The 21,653-nt window shown below is 35.0% G+C and overlaps 2 protein-coding genes across 4 annotated transcripts in view; one reads left to right on the plus strand and one right to left on the minus strand.

The window, feature by feature from the left end:
• The first annotated feature begins 298 nt into the window (after positions 1–298).
• The window catches only part of gukh (NHS actin remodeling regulator GUK-holder), a 288,940-nt gene continuing 267,585 nt past the window's right edge, over positions 299–21,653 (plus strand). For 2 of the 3 annotated variants that reach the window (XM_073960170.1, XM_073960172.1), the window contains exon 1: positions 13,927–16,157. In XM_073960170.1, coding sequence (XP_073816271.1) covers positions 15,086–16,157 — 1,072 coding nt within the window. In that variant the 5' untranslated portion in view covers positions 13,927–15,085. Of the gene's footprint in view, positions 699–13,926; positions 16,158–21,653 lie in introns of those variants that run through there. The other variant, XM_073960171.1, reaches the window with a different exon arrangement.
• Positions 4,593–5,481, minus strand: snRNP-U1-C (small ribonucleoprotein particle U1 subunit C). The gene has a single exon (XM_073964006.1). The coding sequence runs from the start codon at positions 5,317–5,319 to the stop codon at positions 4,855–4,857; it is 465 nt and encodes a 154-aa protein (XP_073820107.1). The 5' UTR covers positions 5,320–5,481; the 3' UTR covers positions 4,593–4,854.

Consider the following 21,653-nt stretch of genomic DNA (forward strand, 5'->3'; position numbering starts at 1 on the left):
TTAGGGGCAACAATTTTTTGACATTTTTTTAAATATAATTGAGAAAATAGTTGAAATCTATTGAAAACAAAAGAAATTGAGCAATAACAAAATATGTGAACGAAAATCAAAAAGAAATCTATGATTTCCATAAATAATTTTACAACTGTTTTTGCAGTTGTCGGTTTTTGACAATCACCACATGTACTCAACTGTCCTGTCATGTGTAAACGCAGTGTTAATATAAGTTGCCTAATGGAACGTTTTTTTTTGTAGTTTGGCCACTATAAAAAGTAAACAAACACAAAAAACGGAACTCAGTTCGTCTTCGGACGGCTCAAAGAAAAGACGCATAGACGCAAATTAGATTCTACGCCCACGGGCTTTAAAATAATAACCTAAAAAACTTTTGTAATTTTAAAAATAAATAAGAAACAACAAGGTTTAAATACCTTTTAACAAATTGTTGTGGAAATACCGCGGCGACCAAGAAGCCGAAAGGAACAAGGCCACTTTAAGCACAAAAAAAAAAAAAAAAAAAAAAAAAAAAACGGAACTTTTATTCAAATTTAATGTGGCGTTGGCGATAGGCAAATTGTTTTGATAGATGTGTTAAGTGTTCATCCTGTATAGATTTGAAGATGATAATGAGAAGATTGAAATTTCTGATATATTACTGTATTGTGCTTGGTGCTCGATGGCTAATACTGGAACAAAAAGTGAGTATGAAAGAGAGTATTTAAGTGTCTTTAGACAATCCAGGTTTGGTCTATGTAGAATAATTGGACCAGGATGAATGTTTGGACTGGATTCGGATCGATCTGAAATTTTTATCATAGGTAGGGCTTGCAGTGCTGATCACGCCAATGTATATATCATGGGCAGGAAGTCCATACTTCCCGAGATATAGGCTCCGAAAGTTCAAAAATTCCCTTGGTTTTGACGATAAGGTTTTTTTAAATCGAAATTTTTTCATATATAGCCGGCCTTCGGCCGGGGATTTAAGACTTTCTCCTATGGACAGGAACAAATCTCGGCTAACGCGAACAAAATTTCCTTTAAATCGAAAATTTTTTTATCATCGACCCGAATCCAGTCCGTATATTCAACTTATGCCGAATAATTAGATCCATGCCTGATAGACCAATGTAGATGCTACCTTTATCCATATAATTTACAGTTGTTGGTATTTGTTGATAAGTATCGTGTCATCGTCCAGATCTTAACTGGGCTAAAATTGCATTGGCAGCTGGCGTTCTTATGCTGCGATAGATGATCTCCCGCCTGCTAGGCTCGTTGATCTAGAGTTTCCCACTTATACCTTTGGACAACCCTCTCCAGATCATAAAGATCTCTCTTGACGTGCCTGGCAGGAGAAGTCATTCCACTAGATCGTGGCAGGGATGCTAACCGCGATAACATCCAAACATCGACAACATTTTGTTGTGTTGATATATCGGCTATCTTTAGTTGGCGCTCTGGTGCTCTGGTTTCATGAGGATTCACCGTGATGCAGAAAATATTGAAATTTGCATATAAGAGATCAAAAAGGCTTCTTTTTGAGCACCCCAAGTGCTGCCGTCCAGCGACTTGAGAAAAAAAGCTTAATTAATAATTAGTGATTGGAATCTTGGGCCACCGTGGTGCAATGGTTAGCATATCCGCCTTGCACTCAGAAGGTCTGCGGTTCGAATCCCAGGCCAAGCAACATTCCCCCTCAGTAATGCTGGAGACATTTTCTGAGTATTTAAGCCATGAAAAACCTCTCTACAAGTAGTGTCGTAAGACACACGGCAAAAAAGAGTAGGTCCCATATCATTGAGCCAATATGAATCGGCATGCACTCATTGATATGGGAGAAGTCTCCCTTGTCCCTTCAGGGATGTTGTGGGCACATATGTATGAATGATTGGAATCAGGGCACCATCGAAATATGCTCAGCGGAAGCCTCATTTCAGAACAGTGTGGCAGTGGCCGATATTTTCATATTCCTCAGATGGAAGAACTGCACTAGGTCAGCCGAGGAGTTACATGTCCTCGACGATAGGACCCGACGCCATGATCGTACAAGATCACCAAGATCGTACAATCATTACATTACGATCTCTATGCCGTCTGGAGGGTGTGAAATTTCGGAAAGGTAGACGTGTAATGCCGTTGTGGTGCTGTGAATTGTCCGGAATCCGTGGTGAGATTGGGACACTGGCTAACTTCTCATCATGGGGTGAGAATCTTTCCTAGAATCTTCATTTCTTCTAGAAATTTGTTTGTTGAAATCTAAGGTACATTTTTGTAGTTGACTGTATCCTTAATTTTGGGCGGTTGTGTATCTTTGGACCAGAGTCGGATAAAAAAGTATAAAAATTTGATATTTTCGGAAGATTTTTGCTATTTTTACCATTAAGAGCCGTTCATAGACATTTCGCATATTGCAGAAAGTTGTTTATTGAAGCCTTTGCTACACTATTGTGGTTGATTGTTTTCTTGAATTTTGAACGGTTTAATATCTATGGGGCAGAAGCCGAGAAAAGAGGATAAAAATCGCAATTGTTTTGCTATTTTGACCGTTAAGACCTGTTCCTTCAGGGTTCGTATATTTTAGAAAGATGTGTATTGAGATCTAAGGTACATTTTTGTAGTTGGTTGTTTGCTTCAAATTTGATCGGTTTGACAGCTGTATAACAAAACTTGAGAAAAATTTTAAAAGAAATTTGACCATGGCTATTTTGACCTTCCAGATGAAGTTTGATGGGTTATATGTGTTCACAATTTTTGTTCTTTAAGACAAGAGTTGCAACTTTGCCTCTGAGATAAATTCAAATTTCCTTACGGTTTGGAAGATATAGTCCTGACTAAATGACCCTTTTTACATCAAAGCATCAAACCTTTGGAGGCCTATAACCGCGAAAGTTGATGAGATAGGGAAAAACGGCGAGACACGTGTCTTCTCATTTTTGGTATTCTATCACACTGCGGAGTTAGAATATGGTTAATAAAACATGACTCAAAAAATTACACACAGTTTAATCCTCATTCGATTTGACTGAAGACATGTCACCTCATAAATAAGCTAAAACAACAGTAAACAAAGATATAACGCTAATTTCAGATGCCTTACAGAGTTTTCAGCCGAAACTTAAACACGACATAACTCGGAAGTTTGATTCACGGCGGATCTTTCCTTGGAAATTCTTAATATACTCACCTAGGGCTTCCGTACCCAAAAGGAATTGTCCCTGCCACAGATTTTAACCTTCATCTTGCGTCACAGTGTCATTTCATTTAAAATTCGAAACATTTTACTTGTGATTTGAAAATTTCCATTGAATTTCTAATTATTTCACTTATAATTTGAGAATTCCAATTGAAATTCGAATTATTTCATTTATAATACGATTTTTTCATTTGTAATTCGAATTATTTCATTTGTAATTCGACCTTTTCCATTTGTAATTCGATTTTTTTCCATTTGTTATTTGAATTTTTCTTCTTCAAATAGAATAATTCGAATTAAAAATGCAAAAATTCGAATTCCAAATGAAAACAATAAAATTAAAAATGGAATATTTTTCAGACCCTATCGATCGAACGAGGACTAGCGACCATTGATGTGGCTGACGCTGTCACAGATCGATCATTGCATTAGTCTGGTCGCATTTGCACCTTTGTCACCACAATGATATGTGAGTTTTGGAAGTGAGGCAGTTGAGGAGCCCAGGAGAATTTGAGTGTAGTCATCGCCTTTATGGCATATTATCATTTTTCTTAGGGGTCGATTGTGGATAGCAACCCAACTCCAGTGCGTTGCCCACAGCAAATTTAGTAATAGAATTTTCTGTTTCCGCGTTAACAATGATACTTTTTTACAATTAAATTAATAGCTGATGGTTCAAAACTCTGATATTGATTGAATTTAACACAAATTTTCGTATTTTTTCTCATTTTAATTGCATGATTTTCTCTTCTGGCAATGCAACTACAGTTGAGTTGCTATCCATAATCGACCCCTTAGATGACGGTGACTTGGTCTTCATCTCCATAGGCACCTAGATAGGGGTTCCTCCTGTTCTTGAAGTTAGTTCCCCTTGTGAGGATAGTTCCCTCGAACTTCCTCACAAGCTTCTGGTTCGATCTTCTCAGCTGAAATTTCTTTTCAGTGATGGTATTCGGATCTGTATTTACAAACCGACTTTAGTATGTACCTGCTCTTCGATGGATGAGTCTACATACCAAATTCCTCCTCCAGTACTTCCTGTCTAAGTAGTAACGGCAGGATTTGTCCGACTCTAAAAAGTGCGGAGCAAGTTGAATGTAGTGGATGGATTTAAAACTTTTTTCACAGAATGTTGTCAAAAATGAAATTTTTGTCGATTTGGCAGGGATTTGCGACTTTCTCCTATGGACATATGCTAAACCGGAATAACGGTTTTTCTGAATCATATGGTTTTTCGGAACTTTCGAAGCATATATCTCGGGAAATATGTATTTCCCACACATGATATATATATTGGCGTAAACAGCATTTCAAGACCCACCTGTGGGTCTTATGCCAAAAGTCCGATCAGCTCGCAGTTTTGGAACAATCAACAACCATTGAACATGAAAAACACCAATTTATGTTACTTATTCCAAATAATATATTTGAATTGTATCCATTTTAAATACAAAAAGAAATATTGATGAAAAAATGAATTATTATGTTCTAAAAACTTATACATTAGAGTTTGTTGCAGTGAATTTAATCTACGTATCCCCCGTGTGTTAAATCTGCACGTATTCAGGCAGTCATCTTGTAAAACACCCAGCAGAAACTTCTCTTCCATGTCAGCAAGCGAGCAACATCGACCGTATATTTTTCTTGTTCTCGTTTTCTAGTTATTTAGGTGGTGGCCCACTCATCATCATAGGCGGTCGTACTCCAGGAGGCATAGCTCCCAAAGGTGGTGGTGGTCCCATCATGGGACCCATCATTGGTGGTGGACGCATACCCAACATTGCCGGAGGAATAGCGCCGTGGGGACCCATCATCATTGGTGGAGGCATCCCGGGTGGTATCATACCTGGCCTTGGAGGACCACCTAGATTAGGTGGTGGTGGCAAAGCTACTCCGCCTGGACCAGGCTTCGGCGGACCACCAGCAAATGGATTTTGTGTAATTTTACCAGCTTTAAATGCAGCAGTGGTAGCATCAATCAGATGTTGTGCCTGTTCCTCCATCCATTTTTGATAGTAAAACTTTACATTGTCACGATGCTTACGACCCGTACAATGTGTTTTTCGCACCGACGGTGAATCGTGTGTCAAATATGTGTCACAATAATCACAATAGTATTTCGGCATATTTGCCAATTAATTTTATTGCGTTTTTAAGGGGTTTCTCTCCAAATTTCTAGAAATTGTAGCTTTATTTACACCGCACCAGAAAAAAATAACAAGCAAACGATTACAAAAATTGGGAACAAAAAATGGATGACATTTGCTTGCTGTGTCCACAGAGTTGTATTTGTTGACAGTTGATGTTTGTTGGGGAGAATGTTGCCACATCAAAAATACTCGCTTGTCGTTTGGTATTCAATTTAGGGGAACAAATTGAATGCTATTACAGCTGACGGAAAAAATCTGAAAATTTTTTAAATTGTAAGTTTTTTCTAATGGGTACTTTACACGATATGTTTTTTGCATATGGGTTGTCACTTTTTATATACAAAAGGAATATGCAAAGTGACAACACATATGTAAAATAACCATAACTAGCCGGCCTAAGCTAAGACTTTCTCCTATGGACAGGAGCCAATTTAGGGCACGAAAACAACATTTTTTATACCCTCCACCATAGTATGGAGGGTATACTAACGGTCTGTTCCTTCACTTTTAAAAATGGTAAAACCGGCAAAAGTAGCAAAGGTTGTAAACTGCTACGATATGAATTGTATGGTGCCTGAAATAAAGGATCGCTTTTCGATTAAAAAGTGGCAAAACTTGAAGATTCTTGCACGTAAAGGAACAGAGCTTAAGTTTGTTTTTCCGTTTGTAACGCATTGAAATATTAATTTGCGACCCTATAAAGTATATATATATATTCTTGATCAGCGTAAAATTCTGAGTCGATCTATACATTTCCGTCCTTCCGTCCGTCTGTGGTAATCACTCTAGCATCGACAAAAATGGAGATAGGAAGCTGACATTTTGGGAAGATGTGTCTTTTGTTTGCAGGCAGGTCAAGTTCGATGATGGGCTATATCGGTCCACGTTTTGTTATAGCTCCCATACAACGGTACAGCCCGATTTCAGGTATTTTGACGTTTGTAGTCACATTTTCAAACGGAATTGGCTATAACAGTACCTCCCGATTTTCGGTATTTTGAGTATTTTAGCTATAATTTTTAGCCGAACTAGTTATAATTTGACATTTGAGGTTCTCAATGGTCAATAAACTTCTCTACGAAGCATCGTCAGCAAAGGTCCATATTTTGGTATAGCCCCCATATAACTGTACCTCCCGATTTTCGCTATTTTGAGTATTTTAGTTACAATTTTTAACCGAACTAGCTGTAATTTGACATTTGAGGTTCTCAATGGTCATGAAACTTTTCCACAAAACATCGTCAACATAGGTCCATATAACGGTACCTCCCGATTTTCGGTATTTTGAGTATTTTAGCTACAATTTGTAACCGAAATAGCTGTAATTTGACAATTGAGTTTCTCAATGGTCATGAAACTTTTTTACCAAACATCGTAAACATAGGTCCATGTTTGGGTATAGTCCCCTTATAACTATACCTCCCGATTTTCGGTATTTTAGGAATTTTAGCTACAATTTTTAACCGAACTAGCTGTAATTTGACATTTGAGGTTCTCAGTGGCCATGAAACTTCTCCACCAAACATCGTCAACATAGGTCCATGTTTTGGTTTAAGTTCCATATAGCGGTACCTCCCGATTTTCGGTATTTTGATAATTTTAGCTACAGTTTGTGACAGAAATACTGCAATTAGACATTAAAAGTTCTCAATGATCACGAAACTTCTCCAACAAAAATCGTTAACAGAGGTCCATTTTTCGTATGGCCCCCTATAACGGTACCTCCCGATTTTCGGTATTTTGAGTATTTTAGATAAACATATTAACCGAACTAGCTGTAATTTTACATTTGAATTTTCAGTGGTCACAAAACTAAAAAGCATCAACATAGGTCCATTATTTGGCATAGCTCATACATAACGGTACCTCTCGACTTTCGGTATGTTGAGGGGTTTAGCTACAATTTTTAACCGAACTAGCTGTAATTTGACATTTGAGGTTCTCTGTGGTAAAAATCGTCAACATAGGTCCATTATTTGGCATAGCTCATACATAACGGTACCTCTCGACTTTCGGTATTTTGAGGGTATTAGCTACAATTTTTAATCGAACTAGATGTATTTTGACATTTGAATTTTCAGTGGCCACTAAACTTCTTCACTAAAATTCGTCAACATTGGTCCATGTTTTCGTATAGCTCCTATATAACGGTACCTCCCGATTTTTGGTATATTGAGGGTCTACATTGTTTGATAGAAGTATCCTCAACATTGTAGTTTCAAAATTCGCAAAAACTTCTCAGGTGTAAGTACCTTTCATTTAAAATTGGAGTCGTTTTAGCCATGTACTTCCGTCTGGCTGGCTGGACGCAGAACAACTCTCTAACGGATCAACCAATTCGGTTAAAAATTTGACTTCGTAATTTTTTTTCCAAACTTCAGCTACTTCCCCATACACGTTAAAAACTTTTCGCTAAAATGACTCGCACCACATCTCTGGTCTATGCTTTGCACATCGTAATATTTTGACGAGACACAGTTTGTCCAAACATAATTTAAAGAATTTCACCTATGCGTTCTTGAATAAAACCGTTTTCAATTATTGCATATCTCATCTATTTTTCAACCGAATTCATTGGTTTTTCCAATTTTCGAAAGTCCCAATTTACATTGGGCGAGTTTACTTGCGGCAATTGTCATTTTGTACGAGAGAGGGGTGAGGCATATGGTAACCCTTTGCCTCTCAGCACCCTCTCTCACCTACAAACTGACAATTGCCGCAAGTAAACTCGCCTAATGTAAATTGGGACAAAGCTTAATTTACAAATAATAAATTAAATATTATAAAAAGAAGAAATAAATTATACTGTTTGGTATCTTCTAAGCAGCCTTGAGCACGAGGGATAGCATTTTCATGTTTTTAATGCGTTTTTTTAAAAAATATAGCTTATTGGAAAGATGTTAGTCGCCCATTTGCCGTTATAAAATTAAAAATATTAGTACATCAGAACACCTGCAAAATATTTTTCATCTTTTGTATCACATTATAATTTTGCAAAACTGAGGCCTAATTATGTGAGTCGATTCGATCGTGAATTTACTCGTGAATAAGTTTTCGACACGAGAAAAAAACGGCATGATAAGACTCGATCGAAATCGTTGATCGAATGTTTCGAGAGTAACCGGTAATCGAACTATGTGTTCTTCAGGGAATGTTATGAAGGTAGATGTCAAAAAAATGTGTTTATTTCAAAGCAAAAACTAAAAAACAAAATTATGGATGAAAAATGTAAATATTTGTGGAATTTTTTGAACAATACATTGAATAATAATTTCGGAATGAAGTTGTGCTAAGAAAATATGAAAATTAGTAATGTTTGCAAAATTGTTTTGACATTCTTGTTACAGTTTGCTAATACATCTACCTTAATAATTCTCTCTCAAAATAAATGAGAGAATTTGGTGGGTGTTTTGACTTAGCCTCTCTGAGAGAGTATTTCCTTTGGTAAACAACGGGGGATGAACTGTTTAAAATGCACTTTATTAAAAGTTGTTCACTTATAAAGTGAAGGCTATTAATATTAAATAATTTTTTGTTTTGCAGAAATTCATATTTTTTCAACTTGTATTTTAACGACTGCAAACACTAATTTTTGGTTAATGATAGCATGCATATGTATTTATTTTAATTCTAATTTTATCACAATTTCTCAAAACGACTGAAAAGGACTTTTCCCAATTTCTCTTGTTATTTTGTGTAAAGAATGCTCACAATTATTTACTAATATCATATTTCCTCTATAAACCGCCAATAAACAAAATTTTTTACATTTTAAACAAAAATACAATAAGAAATCTTTCATTTCGTTTGTTTACGATAGGCCATTTGGCTACGAGAAATTACTCGCAAATTTATGCTCAATTTCTCGATAATTTTACTCGATAACGAATGTTGTCATCCCAACTTTGAGTACTCGGGTCGAAACAACTCGATATCAAATCACGTAATTAGGCCCCTGTTTGCAGCTGCCCCCTCCTGCCTATAGCTGGCTACGCCCATGTTTATATGCCCTCCAGGAATTACAATTGAGTTATAATTGAGACATCTAGCGTGTTTATTATTACACTACAAACAAATATGTAATTGTATATATGTATAAGGCTGTAACTCCCCTGTAGGAAATGTCAATAGTGAATCTATACTGACTTACTACTGACATTGTCAACAGTACTACTGACAAACTGTAGACAACTAATGTAATTTCCTATAGACATTTTGTATGAACGTGTCATTCGAAAGTCAGTACTGACATTGGAACTAGTATGTCAGTAGTAAGTCAGTAGTTGCGGAGGAACCATGTGTTGACATTGGAGGTAGTGAGTTAGTATAGACATTGGAGGTAGTAACCCAGCAAACGAAATGTCTGATGTCCGACACGTCTGAATAATTTCGGAAGCAAAGTCGTTCAGATTTCGTTCCGATTTCTAAACGACAAACACAAAAGCAACAAGTGGGTTTGTTTAGAATACATTTTTTCAGCACGTTATACAAAACGCGTAAAATGAATTAAGTGTCAAAGTTTCTCCACATAATCGAATTGTGGATATGATGAAATTATTGTTTCAATGCAAAGCGGAAGAATTTCTCCCATACAAATGTTCTAAAAACAATTTTAAAAATCATTGAATTCGATTGTTTTTAAAATTGTTTGGCATATTTTTCAAACAGTTACATTTACATTTTACATTTGCATAGGCAATAAAAGCAAACTGCAATAAAAGTGATGGTTCAGTGTATAAAATATTGTTCCGTGGACGTTTTCAAGGTGACCATCACCGACAGTTAGCGAACAAAATAAAGTTGTCGCAAAGTCCTACCGATAGCAACAGTCTTTTCAACTTTTATTTGAGCTTTTCATTCATAATTTTGCGTATTAATTTTAACGATTTCTTTCGGTGACAAATTACAGGATTCCACTATAGGGTTGAAATGTGAAGGAAACATCTTCTAGGAGCTGACAATTTATTACGAATCATTGAGGCTTTTGATTTATCGGCGGTATAATTACCGCAATTTTACTATATTGAAAAATATATAAATATTGTATTTTTGCCACAAATTGTACGTACAAATAAAATAATGTAAGTCCCGGTCCACACTAGAGTGATATCATTGAAAAAAATTGCATGAAATTATGCGTCTCTAGATCGACCTCCATGGTAGAGTAAAATCATAAAATTGCTGTAGTGAGGAATTTCATGAAATTTTTTAATGAAATTCATGCTAGTGTGGACCGGGACTAATATAATTTTAAAATTTGAAAGTTGAGTTCTGTCAAGGGTAAATTTATGAAAAAAAATAATCATATGTTTGCATGACTCTACAGCTCTTATTGTGCCATGAACCGTGGTTTCGAGGAAAATTTATCTTTTAATTTAATTTAATTTAATTTAATTTTTATTTGACAAACACAGTAACCTAGCCCATAGGGCCATGAGCGGTTCCAAAAACAGCAATACAATAACTACTCTCAGATACTTATATCTAACAATATTTCTTAGCATATCATGAATAGAATTAAACATAAATAAAAGCAAAAGCATATAAATTAAGAAATGAAAATATATAACAAAATAATCATTAATAGAATCAGCTATGCAACAATATATCATTACAAACTAAGACAACATTTATGAACGCTGTATTTGATTACGATTAAAATGAGCACATAATTTATTCTTGTAACATTTTAAGGAGGAATTAAATGTCTTGAGACATGGTGGCAGATAGTTATAAACACGCGAAATTCTAACATAAAACGATTTTTCCAAAGAAGGAGTCAACTGCGGAACAATTATCTGTTTGTTCCTCTCAGAACGAGAAAACGTGAACAGACTCAACACACATAAAGGGGTCTTCAACTTAAAAACCTTATAGAAGAATAACATAGACCGCAAACTCAAAAAATTTTCAAACGTGCAGCCAAGAAACTCTTTCACATAAGAAGAAATATGATCACGACGTTTAACACAGAAAACATATCTCATAACACTATGAAACAATAGTTGCAGCTTACGCAAAACAAAACCATAACTACCCCCGAAAATCTCAGCACAATACAAAAAGTGAGGCATAATCAATGCATGGACCAATTGAATTCTAATGTCTCTAGACAGAACTAAGTCCAAACAGTACAACTTTCTTAAAACAAAGTTTACCTTGGACACCACAGAATTCACATGCACATCAAACACTAAACCACTATCAAGAAACAAACCAAGACATTTCATCGAGCTTACAACATTTATAGTAGTACTATAGATGGAAACACTAATTGAATCCTCTTGCAAGTTTCCAAAAAACATCACTTTAGTCTTCCGAGTATTAACTGAGAGCCCGTTACAAGACAACCAAGTAACCAACATATTGACATTGAAATCAATTGACGACTGCAGAACATCCAAAAACATATATTCTCCTTTAAACAAAATTTGGACATCATCAGCAAAAGCAAATGACATACAACTCCTACTATTAACACAACTCAACAAATCATTAACATACATTACAAATAACAGAGGTCCAAGAACAGACCCCTGAGGAACACCACTACTCACGGGAAGCATACCAGAAACACTATTCTTACATGAAACATACTGACGTCTATTGAACAAATACGAATAAATTAAATTACAGGCTGAGGATGAAAAATTAAACAGACGAATATGGAATGAAGGAATGCCACACAATATTCAATCCTACACATACACAAAGGATTCATCGGCAACTGTAGTTTTGCAGAAAATGTAATACATTTTTATATGTATTTTAATACTTGACAACTCCATGAGAAGAAAATGTTTGTTTTGGACAATCAATAAATTAACACAATTTTCTTGGCCTTTATGAACCTAGGGTTAATTTCATTATTAGTAGATCATTCAAATTGCTCATGTTTTTCTTCTCTAAAGGAAATTGTTTTTTTTATTTACCTGCAATTTATTGAACGAAAAAATGTGGGCTTAACTTGTTTCCTGCAATAGCTGTCGATAATGCAGTTTTGTCTGTTGTGGCAACACTGTTCTCTTGATAATGGAAGCAGTTAGTGCATTAAGTAACGTAACCTCAATAGACAGAAAAGAGAAAAAGATAATATGCATAAGCTGTGTTTACTTACCTGGGGTTACCATTTTTACCTCTTTAACCTGCAAAGCGTTCCTTAACCCCAAAAAGTGGCAAAACTGGCAGCAATTTTTAGGAGAGTGAGAGAGGAGAGAGAGCATATATGCCTTTCTCTACTACCCCAGACTATTTTGAAAAATCTAAATTAAAAACTGTGAAATAAAAGACGAAAATTGATTTTTTATGTTTCTTTTTGACATTGCTACCAGATCTACCATTTTCATGAGAGAGCAATTTTGAGAAATTTTGACACTTTTCTCTTTTACCACTGTTACCATTAAAAAAGTAAAGGAACAAAACTATAATGTGCACGAGGATAATAGGCGAGTAGGAATAATTAACTTTAATTGATTTTGTAATATTGCTTTTATTAAATTTGTATTTTTGATGCCGTTTCTGCTTCTAAAATATTAAAAAAATATATATATATGGTTTGTTCCAGAACAGCAAGATTCTACTAATTTTTACTATTTTTTCCGATAACATAAAGGAAAAAAATGTTATAATAATCAAAATTGTGTAAAAACTTCTGAGTTCTGGAACGAAGCTTATGTTAATATTTTAAGTTGTTGACATTGGACAGGGGCTGGATTCTTGTTCTATGAAAATTTAAAATGAAAAATGTTTCCTTTATATTTTTTTCATTTGACAGTTTTCTCCTTTATAAAAGTTTTCATTTCACATTTTCATAGAAACAGAATTGAGCCCCAGCACCCCTATTCAGTAACTTCTTAACAACCTTACTCATTGTTTATTTTACAACAATTTCATTTGTTTGTTTTGTAGTTGTTACAAAAACAAAAGAAATTTTAACAACTTTTCAATCGATAAAAGTTACAGAATAGGCCTACTGGGTACCTATTCTGTAACTTTTTAACAACTTTACTCATTGTTTATTGTACAACAATTTAATTTGTTTGTTTTGTAGTTGTTACAAAAACAAAAAAAAAAATTTAACAACTTTTCTATCGATAAAAGTTACAGAATAGGCCTACAGGTCTAAGTTACAGAACTTTCAACAAACCTCTCTAAACTTGCCATCTTTTATTAAACAATTTTGCTATCAAACAACAGTGCGATTCTCTAACTAATTTTTTGAGTTACCGACAAAAATCGGTAAAATTAAAATGCTTATAATTTCGGTAATTAACGATATTTTTCGGTAAGTTAGCGACCAATAAAAAGTAGTTGTAAAGTTCCGCCGTTAGAAAGTGTTATGTCAAATTTTATTGATACTTTTCATTGATAATTTTGCGTTTTAATTTTACCGATTTTTGTCGGTAAATCAAAAAATGAGTTACAGAATTCTACTACAGAAGAAATGTTTAAAATTGTTTGTAGTATCGTACAAACCTATTATTTGCGACGACTATAAAGACGGATTTTCATGTCTTTTTCGATTTTCTATTTTACCTAAAAGTCGATTACTGGAAAGTCGACCTTCCTATCCCTAAAATTGACATTGTCGATGTAGTATGTTGCTGTGCGTCGATGATAGCAGCATAGCGCAGCGGCGGAAATTTTTGTTTTGTTGGACGCGCGTAGCGGATGGTGGATTTTAAATCCATGAATAAGAAGTGTCGGTAAAGACGAAAACAAGGAACGAAAATTTAAAAAAATAAATAACAACGGATAAATGTGTGCGTTTCTTTTTTTTTGCTGAGTGTTAACATAAAATAATTTATTGTTTAAACAAATAAAGTGAAGTTTTGTATTGTGCATTAAATTACAACAAATGGAAGAATACCTTGCATGAAATTGAAGATAAATATTGAATGAATAAAGCCAACAAAAAATACCTTAATGCAAAGTAAAAGAATTTGATTTTAATTAAAAGTGCATTACAACAACTGGAATAACAACAAATTGTAAACACGGTGTTGTCGTCTTGTGTCACCGAGCGAGAGTGAAAAAGAGTGCGAAAGAGCTTGGATATTACAAATTTTTGTTAAAAGAAACGGTTTCAAGAGATCTTCTAAAGATCTTCAAAATTTATTCTTTTGTTGTTCAAATTTACTTAATTTTTATTGTTGTATCACCACACATACCAACAAAAAGTGAAGGCTAAAATCACGCCGCCTTTTAAAAGTGAAGAATCAACCGCAGCATAAAAATAACAGCAGCAACAACAACAACATCAACGCACCGTACTATTAAAGGAAGGTGTGCTGTCGAATCTCTTCACATAAAACGCAACAACAACAACAGCAGGAACAGTGAAGTAACGTACAAAACGAAGAAAAGAAAAAAAGAATCCAAAGATGAGATGAGACAAAAAAGAAGGATTTATGCGTTCGATAGTTCAAATGGATAAACCGGTTTTATGATACGTTCCATGTTCAACTTGCAAACGGCAACGACGGATGGATACAACAACAAATTTGCTGAGGATGATGTGATGCCAAAAGGCAAAAAAAATTGTGTTATGTTTGAAAATTTTTGAAAAATATTGAAATAGAAAATTTATAATAATTAAGTGTTTTTAAAAATTAAGAAAATAATTTTAAAAATTAAAAATAAACCGGAAAATTTTTCCTGTTCTTTGTATCTTAAAAAAATATAAAGCAAATGTGTTAAAAGAAATTTCGAAATTGATTTTGTGCTTTGCAAAAACCAAAAAATGCCGTTTGTACAGCGTGTTGTGCAACCGGTTAATCTTGCCCAAGTTTGTTCCACATCCGTTTCCGGTAATCCAAAAACCAATAAATTCATTTGCATACCCGGCAAATGTCAAAACAACAATTGCATCAACAACAAATTATCTCCACAACACCAACAACAGCTAAGAGATGCCGGCTCTCTCAATGGCCGAGAGCCAACAACAAGTCAACAGCAGCCACCACACATCAGCAGCAGCAGTAAAACAACAGAATCGGAATTTTTATCCTCATCATCATCGTCATCACCGCCACCACCTTCATTGTCGTTAAACCCCAACGATGTTTTACTTTCAAGGACATCCTCATTGTTGAATAGCAATGCCAAGGACGGTTTGATATCACCCTCCCTAACATCCTCCACCACAGCCTCATCAACGACCACTGTTACCACAGCCATAATCCATAATAATGGAGCTGCTGGCGGTGGTGTTGGTGGTGGGGGTTCGGTCATCATCAATGATTTGGGCAAGGATACCACAGATCATGTTGGTTACACCACAACCAATAGTTTTTCCTACAACACCGACCATGAAGATGAGGGCGGTTGTTCCAGTAGTAGTATACTGCCACCCGTATCACCTGCTCCCTCAATGCCAATGAAAAAATTAAAACAACATGTTGAATTTCTATCAAATATACCCACCTCTCCTACCCGCCACCAGCAGGCAATGAGAGGTAATCAAGGTAGTTCTATGGCTGGAGGTGGAGGAAGTTCTTCAGGAGCAATGGTACGTTCGACTTCATCGCATCACCACCACCACCAGCAGCAACAACAACAGCAACGTTTACGTACACCCCAATCTCCAACTGCCGCAAAAATTGTAGCCGGTTATGAATTTGATTCGATCAGCAATATTACTTTAAGTAATGCCCTGCGACAGCTGGCCTCATTGGTCCTTATAGCCAGTGATATATTTGATGATTTACAAAAGGAATTACAAGCGGTGGGCGATCGTGCCCGTGTGGTGCAAAAGAAAATCGTAGCTGTTGAAAGGCGTGTCAGTGCATATGATCCGAAAATGGTCACAGTCCGTAAGTAGTTTTGTTATTTTTTTCACTGTTTCTTTAGAGGATTATTTTTAGGGTTAAAACTTTGTAAGCTGAACCGTATATATAAGAGAGAGAGAAAGAGAAATGGGAGATGTTCTATCTAAAGTAAAGAGTAAAGTTTTCCCATATCTTTGGAGATCTTCTATATATAAAAAAAGCAAATGGATATCTTCTATCTATAGAAAATTTTCGATATCTTCTATGCAAAGAAAAGCTTTTGGTGATCTTCTATCTATAAAATATCTCTTGGAGATCTTATTTCTAATGAAGACCTCATGGAGATCTTCTATCTTGGACATCTTCTATTCAATGAAAAGTTTTTGGTCATATTCTGTCCATAAAATATCTCTTGGAAATTTTCTATCTATAGAATCTTCTTCTATCTTTTGGTGATCTTCTATCTATAAAATATCTTTTGGTGATCTTCTATCTATAAAATATCTCTTGGAGATCTTCTATCTAGTGAAGACCTCATGGAGATCTTCTATCTTGGATATCTTCTATTCAATGAAAAGTTTTTGGTCTTATTCTGTCCATGAACTATCTCTTGGAAATCTTCTATCTATAGAAGAAGTCTTGAGATATATTTTTATTAGGGATTCCCCATATCTTTGGAGATTTTCTATCTATGAAAGAGCTCATGGAGATCTATCTATAGGAGAAGTCTGCGATATTTTCTATACAAAGAAAATCTTTTGGCGATCTCCTATCTATAAAATATCTCTTGAAGATCTTCTATCTGCAGAGAAACTATGGGATATGTTGGATATCATCTATCTAGTGAAGACCTCATGCATATCTTCTATATACATATATCAGATGCCTTGGATGTCTTCTATGCAAAGAAAAACTTTTGGTGATATACTTTCTATGAAATATCTCTTAGATATCTTCCATCTATAGAAGAAGTCTTGGAGATCTTCTATTTATAGAAAATCACACGTAGAACTTCTCTGAAGATTGGAGCAATAAGTGATGTGAAGTGAACAGCGAAACTGATTGGATTGGAGGCCATTATCAGCTGTATATGTATGCTCTAAAGCACATTTAATATGTTGGACTTTTTCATTGAAGTGTCCTTCCACGGACGTTATGAAGAATGACCTACTTTCAGAGATATGATAAACAAGGAAGAGAACTATGTTAGAAAAGCTACTTTTACGACGCACAAGGATTCCACGGAAGCTATGAAGAATGACCTACTTTTAGAGATATGTTAAACAGTGAAGTCACAACTGCAGCAAGGTGGCTGGAAGCAGCGATGCTTCCAGAAAGTCTTAACATTGAGATGCGTGCTGAGAGAACATACATTTCCGAGTGTGTTGTAGAGAAACAATCTTAGAAAAGCAAATTTTACGACTCACAAGGATTCCACAGAAGTTTTTCTGAATGACCAACTTTTAGAGATATGTTAAACAAGGACGAGTGACCCACTCTCTACTATTACTAAGTCACAGCTTTAACGAGGTGACTGGAAGCCTCGATACTTCCAGGAAGCCTCAAACAGAAATGCGTGCTAAGAGAACATAAATTTCCAAAAGAGTTGTGGAGAAACGATTTTAGAAATACTACTTTTACGACTCACAAGATTTCCACTGAAGTTATGAAGAATGGCCTAATTTTAGCGATATGTTAAATAAGGAAGAGTATGGGTATACAGCCAAGTCAAAACTGTAGCTCGAATCATCGATGCTTCCTGGAACTCTCAGATATGCATGATGAGAGAACATAATTTTACGAGCGAGTTGTAGAGAAACGATCTTAGAAAATCTATTTTACGACAGACAAGGATTCCACGGAATCTATGAATAGTGGCCTACTTTTAGAGATATGTTAAACAGGACCGAGGTGCCTGAAAGCAGAAAGAAAGCCTCAAACAGTGATGCGGGATGAGAGAACATAAATTTCCAACAGAGTTGTAGAGAAACGATCTTAGAAAAGCTACTTTTAGGACACACAAGGATTCCACGGAATCTATGAAGAATGGCCTACTTTTAGAGATATGTTAAGCAGTGAAGTCACAACTGTAGCGAGGTGCCTGGAAGCATTGATGCTTCCAGAAAGCCTCAAACAGTGATGCGTGATGAGAGAACATAAATTTCCAACAGAGTTATAGAGAAACGATCTTAGAAAATGTACTTTTACGACACATAAGGATCCCACGGAATCTATGAAGAATGGCCTACTTTTAGAGATATGTTAAACAGTGAAGCCACAGCTGTAGCGAGGTCCATGGAAGCATTGATGCTTCCAGAAAGTCTTAAACAGAGATGCGTGATGAGAGAACATAAATTTCAAACAGAGTTGTAGAGAAACGATCTTAGAAAAGCTACTTTTACGACACACAAGGATTCCATGGAAGCTATGAAGAATGGCCTACTTTTAGAGATATGTTAAAGAGTGAAGTCACAACTGTAGCGAGGTGCCTGGAAGCATTGATGCTTCCAGACAGCCTCAAACAGAGATGCGTGAACATAAATTTCCAACAGATTTCTACAAAACGATCTTAGAAAAGCTACTTATGGTCTGAGCTGGGGGAATGTATGCCCTAAAGAGAGATGTAGGGAAAATCTTATTATTAGTAAGTCTTCTCCACACGATCCTTAATGCATCTCTCTACGGTTCATGCCGTGTGTACTTTACGTTCTCTCTGAATCCCTTGGAAATATACAGTTCAAACTTAGCCAGTCATCTAGAGAGTCTGCCATTTAGAGAAGTCCTTTAGTAGAAAGGTAACTAAATAGTCTTCGATGGCTTTTTCACCTATGTTCCGCATTTCGTTGGTGTGGTTTCTAAAAAAGCCCTGTTGAAAGTCCTCTATATAGATATACGACTTTAGGAGATGTTTTTCTAAGGATAATCTTTTGGAGTTTTTGGGGGTTATCATGAATGAAATTTCCCCATGAGTTTTGTCTTTCCGCCGTTGCAACTTAAGGGAAAAAGTGAAAAAATTCACGGGAAATTGCAGTTCATGATAACTTCCTTTCTTTCTGTAAAAATATTTACCCCTAAGGGGTATGTTCTGAGACACGCTTCACCTCTCTCTTCACGCCTCAAGCATTTTGTTCACCCCATTTACGCTTATTTTTCGAGTATTTTATGGACAGACTAGGGTGTACTCTTCTTTTTAAATACCCTAGCCTTAAGAAATTCGCAAAAAAATTGGGAGAAAATGCGTTGTACAAAATGCTTGAGGCGTGAAGGTAGAGGTTAACTGTGTCGCATTACATACCTGATAATCACTTTTTACCAGTTTTTCAACCTGTAGAAGTTCTTGAGAGAGCCTTCAATCTATAAAAACCAGGAGAGTTGTTTCGGCCTGCGTTCCGCATTTCGTAAGTGTGGTTTCTAAAGAAGCCCTGTCGAAGGTAGGGATAGGTAAGTCGAGTTTCGTTTTATCGATTAATCGACTTTTTGCAGTCAACAATTTAAAAATCTTAGTCGATTTTTGTGTGAAGGGAAAATCGCATAATCGATTATCTTGTGATCGTTTTCTAGTTTGCCCATAGATTGTTGACTTGGGGGTTTTACAGTTTCAAAAGAAAACAAAAAATCGACAAATAGTCGATTATAATCGAGTTTCTACGGTTATGAAAAAGTCGAAAGTCGAGTTTTAAGACAACTCAAATAATCGCCAGAATGGAAAATCGCATTTTTAGTTTTAGACCAAAAGCGAAAAACCGATTATTGCTTTCCTTTCCTATTCCTAGTAGAAGGTCTTCTACCTATATAAGGTGATTTTGGCTCTTATTAAAACTTTGCAAATTCAAAAAATTCATTTGGACTTTGGATATATACCATTTTTCTAATGCATTTTTTGCATTATACCCATATTGTATCTAAAGTTTAAATTTATTGAGAACAAAAATAGATTAATTTACAATATTATCCTAACTTTTTATGCCAGAAAAATACAAACAAGTTCGAGTTTTCTTCTTTATCATCTCCTTTATTTTCTTAATGACAAACTTCACACGTTTCTAAAAATATCCCAAACAAAACATATTTGGAATAGATAGAGTTTTATTACAACCTTGCAAAATCCAACATTTCATTTGGATTACAACTTATTTATTTTCTAATAGCATTCCAAGAAAGCATAAAATTTAACATTTGCCTCCCTTTGCGAATTTGTTAAAATGTATTTTCTATTTTTTCCCAATATGATCTCATTTGTTTCTTCAGTATTTTCTCGTATGTAGGAATACAAACCGGCAATAGTTTCTCTTATCAGTTTTTGCCATTTATATGGTAGAGCATAAAAAATCTAACAAATATGTTTGGTTCGAAGCTTTTCAATGAATTTGTTATCTGCACTTCAATTAGTGAAACTTGTTCACACTTGAAGCGAAAAAATAACAACCTTCTTCTTATGATAATAATTTACAATAAACCCAGAAAGAAAAAACGAGTGAGTGAGTATAATTGTGTGTGTGTGGCAAAATAAGATAAACATTATCTTCTTGCAATTACGTCAAATATTGAACAATAAACAAAAAATAAGTAGAACTTTGTAGTAAAAATAACATACATATTATATTTAATTACACTAGGCAACAAATATATTGCAAAATTGTCTGAAGATGGCAGGGTGGTTTGGGGAGTTAAAGTGGGCGCCAATATCTAATTCAAAGGGTGAAACAGGGAAAATTTCTTGCTTTGGAAGAAAAGGGCTAGGAAAAAAATCACAAAAATCAATCAAACTCGCAAATGGTCATGCGGAAACTGGTTGCGCCATCTTTCACTGTATTTTTGTATATAACGAAACTTTTTATAATTTAGTTTTTGCTGGAATATTTTGTTGCTTAGTGTAATTAACATTATCAGCTAAAAATAAATAATGAAAACTGTGTTAAAGGCATTATTTTATTTATTTTTCCATTTTTGTTGTTATTGCTTTTCTTGTATTCTTGTTAATTGCACAGACATGAACAATTAGTGAATTTATGAGTTGTTGATAATAAACCATTGAGAAATGGGAGTGTTAGCGAAAAAAAATTGCAACAAATTAACAACAAATACTAAGAATAAATATAACAACAGTAGGCCAAAAATGTTTCGAGGACATATTCAGGGAACTGAAGTCTAAAACACAACTATCATTAATTATACATGACGGATACGCTGAGAAATCCTTTATGAAGAACAAACATTTTTTGAAGTTCTAAGTTCAAGTTCTGCATGATATAATTTTATTTTCGAAGGAGATGCTTAAAAATAATTTTTCAGAATCTGAAAATTATTTATCTGTAAAGATTTGAAAAATTTATTGAGAACAAAAATTGATTTATTTGGCATTCGGAAGATTTTTCACAAATTAAAACCTATCCGTTTGATGACGTTAGGATTTTTTATACAATTTTATATAATTCGTATTTCTATCATGATTTTGTACAATTCAATTTTCACTCGAGAGTTATTCCTTAAGTCTTGGTAACCATATAGGGATTTTATGTACGGTATTGAGAACAAAAATTG

The sequence above is a fragment of the Musca autumnalis genome, unplaced genomic scaffold, assembly GCF_047663935.1.
Source record: "Musca autumnalis isolate F117 unplaced genomic scaffold, ASM4766393v1 scaffold_1, whole genome shotgun sequence".
Taxonomy (NCBI): Eukaryota; Metazoa; Arthropoda; class Insecta; order Diptera; family Muscidae; genus Musca; species Musca autumnalis.